The sequence below is a fragment of the Periophthalmus magnuspinnatus genome, chromosome 18, assembly GCF_009829125.3.
Source record: "Periophthalmus magnuspinnatus isolate fPerMag1 chromosome 18, fPerMag1.2.pri, whole genome shotgun sequence".
Taxonomy (NCBI): domain Eukaryota; kingdom Metazoa; phylum Chordata; class Actinopteri; order Gobiiformes; family Gobiidae; genus Periophthalmus; species Periophthalmus magnuspinnatus.
The window spans coordinates 4459749-4467822 of record NC_047143.1 but is presented as its reverse complement, the minus strand read 5'-3'; the positions used below and the strand labels follow the sequence as shown (position 1 = coordinate 4467822).

Below are 8074 nucleotides of genomic sequence, written 5' to 3'. Positions count from 1 at the left end.
TGGAGAACGTGTCTGGGGTGAGGGAAGTCTGGGAGTCCCTGTTTAGACTGCTGCCCCCATGACCCCGCCCCGGATAAGAGGAAGAAAACGGATGGATGGATCTCCAAAGCTCTAAATGCTCCATTCCACCTTGTGATGTCATGAAGTGGTAGTTTTCAAGTGAACAGCTCCTTTTACCTTTAGTTCAGTAGAGAAAATAGCGTGATATAGGCCTTTTAAGCCATTCCTGTAAATTACACAAGACCCTGCTCTGGCAAAACATGTGAATGTGGCTTAAGGAGGAATATGTAACTCTGTCCGGTAAAGTGGGTGAAGCCTCTTGACCAGGGACACGACAGAATCATCGTCATCTGGACTGCAAACTCTCAACTTTTGTATTTCTGGGTGAACACTCTGCCCCTGTTTTTCTGAACGTCAGTGAATTCAATCAAAAATGTAAAAATGAACAAAATGTAAGAATATACATTTTATTATTTATTCAGGTCAATTATAATCAGCTGGTTTATATTGGTGGATCAAAGTACATCCATTCACATATTCTGTCCATCAACTAAAAAACAAAACATAAAACTGTTTCATTACTTCAGTGAGAATTTTCTTAAGGTGAGTGGAAAGTAAACAGTTAACTTACCTCATTATATTCGTTATAGAGAGAAACAAAGGCTATTTCCCCAGTGTTCCATGGGGCCTGGTCCTTCCACTCCTGATTATAACGTTTATCTGCATCTGGTGGACAACAGCCTTCAGCCCAAATCTGAACAGGGATTTGGAAATACTTTAAGAAGTACTTTTATATGTCTATTTAGGACATAATATTATCAATACATACAGTTGGAACCATAAGTTTACATACACTATATATATTAAAAAAACAACACATTTGCTTTTTTTCTTACTGTCTGACAAGAAATCCAACTAAGTGTTTCCTGTTTTAGTTCAGTGAGGATTATCAAATTATTTCTGCTTGCTAAATGCCAGAATAATGAGAAAAGGATTTTTTTTAGAGAGTTTTTCATTACTTTCTTCAAAGTCAGAGGTTTACATACATTTCATTAATATTTGGTTCCACTGCCTTTAAACTGTATGATTTGGGTCAAACATTGTGGATATCTCTCCTCACAATATATGGCAGGAATTTTGTCCCATTCCTCCTGATAAAACTGGTGTAACTGAGTCAAGTTTGTGGGCACTTGTTCGCACATGCCTTTTCAGACCTTCACATACATTTTCAATAGGACTGAAGTCAGGGCTTTGTGATGGCCACTTGAAAACACTGACTTTGTTATCCTTAAACCACTTTGTAACCAGTTTGGCAGTGTGCTTCAGGTCATTGTTTATTTAAAAGTCCCATTTGTGCCCAAGTTGTATCTTCCTGGCTGATGTCTTGAGCTGTCGCTTCAATATTTCCACATAATGTTCTTTCCTCATGATGCATCTATTTTGTGAAGTGCACCAGTCCCTCCTGGAGCAGAACAACCCCACGACATGATGCAGCCCTGTATTTCACAGTTGGGATGGTGTTCTCAGGCTTGCAGGCTTCACCCTTTTCCCTCCAAACGTAACAATGCTCATTATGGCCAAACAGTTCAATTTTAGTTTGGACCACAGGACATGTCTCCAAAAATACAGGGTCATCACTGTGTGCATTTGTAAACTGTAATCTGGCTTTTTTATGCTTCTTTTTGAGTGGCCTTTCAGTCCATGTTGGTACAGAACTCGTTTCACTGTGGATAATGACACACTCTTACCAGCTTCAGCAGCATCTTCTGCTTTTGGGTTGATATACACATTTCAGACCAAAGCACGTTCATCTCTGGGACATGTCTCCGTCCTGAGCGGTGTGATGCTGGACATTCCCACAGTGTTTATACTTGTGTATAGTTGTGTGAACAGATGAATGTGGCACCTTCAGGCATCTGGAAATTACACCAAGGATGAACCAGACTTGTGCAGGTCCACACTTCTTTTCCTGATATCTTGTCTGATTTCTTTTGACTTTCTCATGGTGTTACACAAAGAAGCAGAGTGTTTCAGGTGTGTCTTCAAATACATCTACGGATGTGTCTCTGAGACACTGTATGTAAACTTCTGACTTTGAAGAAATTAATGAAAAATTGTCAAAAAAAAAATCCTTCTCTCATTATTCTGGCATTTATTCAATTAAAATATTTTTTTGAAAAAAACGAGCTTATGTTTTATTTTTTTGTTTTTTAAATATAGTATATATATAAACTTGTGATATCAACTGTAAAAACTCTTGAAATACATTAAAAATCTAAGTGGACTTGGCTAAAAAAAAAAGTCAAACAATGTATATTGTACAAATCTCAGTGTTAAAATAACCATGTTAAATGTAAAAGGTGAAAAACTTACAGTCACAATTCTGTCCATCTTTATTGTTAAAAAAGATTCCAATTTAAATATGAGAGCTTTGTCATTGCCCACCTCAATATGGACGCTCCAGTCTTTAAAGTCCTGAAATGTAGCAACAGAGAGATTATTATTTTAAATGTAGAGGATTGTTGTAGTCGAGGTGGGAACAGTTGATTTCAGGGTCTCAATTCCACAGCACAAAGTCCCAAGTCCCAAGTCCTTTGCTTTGAGTTTCATGTTTTATATCAAATGACAGAATGGCTCATATTTTTGATATTTATTTCCCTGGGATCCAGAATTCACACTTCTCCAAAACTTTATAAAGATCTGGTCTGCTTACAAAGCAGTTTATGTACAAATAGTTTTGTCCTGGTCACAAATAGAGGGAAGGACATGCTTCAGTTTGATCCTGTGTGAATGAAGCTCTGACAGAACATCTGACTCTGAGCTGTGCAGAGAATAGTGTTTTCTCAACACTTAAGTCAAAAGACTCCAACTCACGTTTAGCCAATTTTTGGTCAAAATAGTGACTCAAGTCCAAGTCCTGCCTTGCAAGTCCACACTTATGTACTGAATCAATAAATGTTATTTAAATACTAACCCATGGCTTTACTTTTTTCACACTGAAACTTCTGCCACAATGGTCCAGATGGTCTATGATTAAAGGAGATCTTGTCTCTGAAATCTCCCTCTTACGCTTCACATTTTTTACCTGAAAATGAAAGAAAAAAAAGTATCTGTTGTTCATCTGGGTGTTGTGACTGACAGTAATTGAAGTATAATAATAATAATAATAATAATAATAATACATTTGATTTGAAAGCGCCTTTCAGGACACTCAAGGACACTGTACAAGACAAAGTTAAAAACACATATTTACAGATAAAACAGAGATAGAAAACTGGATGATGGTGAGAGTGACTGATTATGTGGTGTAGGATTGTGTGAACAGGTGGGTTTTGAGTCTGGATTTGAAAAGTGGAAGAGAGTCAATGTTGTGGAGGTCAGGAGGGAGAGAGTTCCAGAGCTGGGGAGCAGAGCAGCTGAAGGCTCTGCCCCCCATGGAGATGAGACAGAGGGGACAGAGAGCTGGAGAGAGGAAGAGGAGCGGAGGGAGCGAGAGGGAATGGAGATGTGGAGGAGGTCAGAGATGTAAGGTGGGGCCAGGTTATGGAGAGCTTTGAAGGTGGTGAGGAGGATTAAAATACAATAAATTGAAAGTGAATCTTAAGACAGAGTCATTAAAACAAATGAGACCCTCACCTTTTCTGAAAGATTAAACTCTTGTTGGAGTCTGCTGAGCTGCGTCTGTAAATCCTCCTTTTTAAAGACAAAAACATAAGTCAGGACATGAGCCTCACGTAAACATTATCAGATGATGTGTTTTGTTAAAAATGTTTTGTTGATTCTTATTCATTATTTAAAACAAATACATGTAGTTCTTGTTCTTTGTCGACTTTGTTGACACTAGTAATGATAAAGCGATTGCCTGAAAAGACGTCTCTCCAGCCTTGTCTGCACACTTGGATTCCTGCTCTGTAAAATAAATATTATTACTTCATAAAATGTTTGTAGAGCAACTGACATGTTGTCCACCACAACAAAATAATATGAACTTACGGGAATATTTTTGTTTAGTTATGCAAAAGAGAATCCACGAAATAACAGCAACTCCAGCAAAAACAGCCAAACCAATCATTAAACCAAGGACAAGAGGAAAAATCTTCAGTCTAAAAACATCATCTGAAATAATAAAAAATATATATAATTTTGTTGTTCAAACTATGACAATGTTTAATCTAGAGCAGTGGTTTAAAACTGTTTGATCAACTCTATTTAAAACGTTGCACCAATGTGTCTAATGCTATTTTTGGTGCTTTCCTGCTTGAACTTTGACACACGATTGAACACCTCTGATAGTGTGTAGAGTCTGACCTTCCACTTGCACACTGCTCCACTCTGAGAGGTTGGTGGAGCTCTGGGTGACGGTGCAGTTGAAGGTGCCGCTCTGCTTCACAGTCACTCTGCTGCTGACCTCATAGACTCCATCAGACACAGACACAGAGCGCTCCACAGACAGCAGCCTCCCCTCAGAGTCCAGCCACCACAGCTCAGGCTCCGGAGACCAGCCCCCAGAGGCACAGTGCAGCACCACACGTGGACCCCACACATCCACCTCTGCTACAGACACCACCACTGGGGACGAGGAGCCTGGAACCACATGAAAATGTATCAGTTCAGTCCTGCTTTAGGGCTCTTTTCGCTCTGTTGAGAGCCCATATACAATGTCCAGTTTTTTGTGGACTTCTAGACTTGTATCTGGAGTTTGCTGTCGTCTCCTACGATTGCAGCACAATCTAGAAAGGCCAAGGAGTTTCCTTGACATCCTCACGTGTGAATTTGACGTGTGGGTCCATAGCATTTTATGCTCTGTGAAGCTGTGTTTTTTGAACTTCAGAAATGTGTCATCCACAGAGCAGAGCCAATGACTGGGGGTTGTACCTGAGAATGAGCCAAAGCCTGGTTTTTAAAACCCTTTCAAGTATAAGTTTCTTAATATGGATGACAGAGGAGAGCCCATGGCACAGCCGTGAATCTGCCTGTAGAGGTTTCCTCTAAAATTACAGTAAGTTTTATTAAGACAGATGTCCAGGAGCTTGCAGATGTGGTCAGGTGTTAGTTTGGTCCTTTCGCACACTCCTCTAGTCTCATCATTTAAGTGTAAACCTAAATAGAATCTCTCTGACCTTTTTTATAAACTGTAAGACTGCAGGGTACATATAGTTAATTTAACTACTTCGGCATATATTCTTAATAATACATATTTTATGTCAATTGGTTGAACTTAAAAATGTATTTAAAAAATTCAAACATATTCCCAGCCTACGTTCGTCAGAAATGCAGTCGGACTTGATCCAAACCTAGACCCAGAGGAGAGCAGCTCTGGTTCAGTCCGGGCTCAGATGAGCTGGAGCAGGGAGTGGTGTTAAGTGCCTCAACCTGAGCAGCACTTTCCTTTGAGAAAGTGCACTAAGGACAGGTCTAGCAAACCAGACCAGATCCGTGCTCCTGTCTGGATGCTATGGTTCACCTGGCTCCATCCTCCATGTGAAATGAGCACATGGAGGATGGAGCCACCTCTGCCCAATCCATCCGGACCTGAGCAAACACTCTATGGTGAGTGTTCACCCATTTCTTTACTGCTGTTGACTGCAGCTGACACCCAAATTTTGTTAAATCCTCGAGCTCCTTGTTTTGGTCATACACCAGACAGACGCACAGATTTAGCTTCATAAATGAGGGCCTTATAGTTGATGAGTTTTTGGTCTGTAAAAACTTACCAACAGTTAGTTTGATGGAGGTTTCCTTTTCCAGTGCAGGGATGAAGCACCTGTAGACGCCACTGTCCTTTGGTTTCACATTTGTCAGTTTCAGTGAAATGTTCCCATGTTTCAACTCGTCTTGGAACAGAAACGCCCTGTTGACAAATTGTGGATTTTTTATGTCTCTTATCTCATTCTGTCGCCAAACAAATACAAATCTGGGCTGCAGGTCTGGTCGGGTCCACTCAAAAGTTAAAGCTGCAGCGTTTCTGGGAGGTTGGAGAAAACACGGCAGAATGACATCATCACCAACTATAGCCATTATTGGCAGAGAAGAGCCAATCAGAGCCTGTCCTGGAAAACAGAGGAGAGAGCAGAGATACAGTCGGCTCAGGAGGGAACGCCCACTGACCAAGGTTCAAACACCTCTGAGCGACGAAACAGTCCATTCATTTTAATGAAGAAGAGCTGCTCTATTCCCCAGTGTCCAACAAAGAGCAGACACTGACTTTATGATATATACTGTGTCAAATACAGACACAAAGACACAGAGAAGAACAAAGTGACTCAACAGCTTAAATTTGTATATAAAGTTAGGGAAGGAACATTTTTAAAATTGCCTGTTACTATGGAGATCCACCACGTTTGTGCAAAACTGTCATAGAGATTTACTAGCCAAACAAATTTAAAAAGTAAATGAAAGCTTGGAATGATAATCCAATAAACTGCTGGGTAAACACATCTATCACTCTATAGAGTCAGAATACTTTTGAATTCTATGTCGTGTTACATCACAATCTTGATCTTTAATCTAAAAATACTAACTGTAGCTACATTATGCTACCACTGTGCTAACGACACCAGCTGTATTTGAACTTTAACTGAATAATCTGTTTACTTTTCTTCCGTTGTCTGTCACATCTGTTAACTGCACTTCAGATACACATAAATATCCACAAAATCAGGAAAGCAAGAAACATTTGTGTTTCACATTGACTTGACCTGAGAGTTTCCCCCACACCAGACCACGCCCCCTCCTGTGACGCACTGCCAACTGTATCTATGGGTTACTCAAAGTGTAAATCAGGAACAAAATCAAATAAACAACCACTTAACAACTAGAAAAACAGTGTAGAAAAGCGCAGTGTGTCATAAGAAGTATCACCATGACAGGGCAGACTCACATGTTTTTGGAAATGATTTATAAAGTATATATTTGTACTTTTTCTGGTACCTCTACAGTCCTGTATTTGCTGAAGACCCCAGAGGACCAGAACACTGAGAATTCCAAGTGAGAGTTTCATCTTTACCAAATCTGTAAAAGAAGACGCACATTAATACTGCTGACTCCGACAGGGTGCTCCTTCAGTTAGATACTCCTGTGGGATCCTCTTAGAGTGGAAATAGTTATGCACGAGCTGGAGTTCACAAGATTATTTATCTACTTTTTATTCAGAAAACAGCATCTTACATTGAGTCACACAATACATGACATCAGTTTCGTTCCACAGCGAGGGTCAGTTTTATGTAGAGATGTTCTCAAAGGTTTCACTTTCTGCCAATTTACTACAGATACCCATAATAAATAATAAATAAATGCTAAAAGTTCTAGGAGAGCATGTTTCTTGATGCTGAAACAAACAAATAAATACTTTTTTTTTGTATATTTCCCTGTTTCCATACATTTCTGGCAGATGTTTTGTAGTTTGGCAAAGCTCTTACCTTTACAGACTTTTATCCTTCATGAAGGCAGAAGTTACTGCAGCAGCCACAGTTATAATGAATATACTTTCACTTTCTCGTTCACTCCACTCGGGCTGTGTGGGATTCAGTCTGACATTTGAGCAACAGGATAAAAATAAACCTGTGTCAGAGCTTAGCCTACTGATCTTTACTTGACATCGATTTCACTTCAGCTGTTTTCATGGCGTGTTTCCTTTTACTTGAGTAATATTATAAATCAGCCAACTAATGATCTTTTCAGACACTGTGACAGCGTTTGGCTTTGGATACAAGCAGAAAGTTTGTGTTTCATTCTCTCCGTTTTATTAATGAATGAAGAAGTTACTGATTATTCATATTCTGCTTGTCCTTTGGAAATATCAGAATTGATGTATTATTCCATGTTAAAAAGTGTAATGATTAATTTTATACACCATTTCTGTGTGATTCTTGATTTACAAATTGATTATCGTCACTGTGATTATCAAAAAAACAAAAAAACAAAAAAAACAAAACCCAACTATTCAACTGCCCTGCTTTCAACCTGAGCCAATTGTGGCACAGCAGTAAAATAAAAATATAAATGTAAATGTGCACTATGTTTGCGTACTGTCGGTTAAGGAGCAAGTGGAGGTGTTGAATGTTTGTGTCCCGTT

General features: G+C 39.3%; 1 protein-coding gene across 1 annotated transcript; it reads right to left on the bottom strand.

Annotated features, from left to right (window-relative positions):
• Nucleotides 1-479: 479 nt before the first annotated feature.
• LOC117386685 (butyrophilin subfamily 3 member A2-like) lies at nucleotides 480-7514 on the bottom strand. Its single transcript, XM_055229237.1, has 11 exons — nucleotides 7419-7514; nucleotides 6931-7011; nucleotides 5715-6050; nucleotides 4309-4584; nucleotides 3994-4116; nucleotides 3863-3909; nucleotides 3637-3729; nucleotides 2975-3085; nucleotides 2374-2475; nucleotides 632-754; nucleotides 480-550 (listed from the first exon to the last, which is right to left on the bottom strand). The coding sequence occupies exons 2-11, from the start codon at nucleotides 6998-7000 to the stop codon at nucleotides 503-505; spliced, it is 1329 nt and encodes a 442-aa protein (XP_055085212.1). The 5' UTR covers nucleotides 7001-7011; nucleotides 7419-7514; the 3' UTR covers nucleotides 480-502.
• Between the last annotated feature and the right edge of the window lie 560 nt (nucleotides 7515-8074).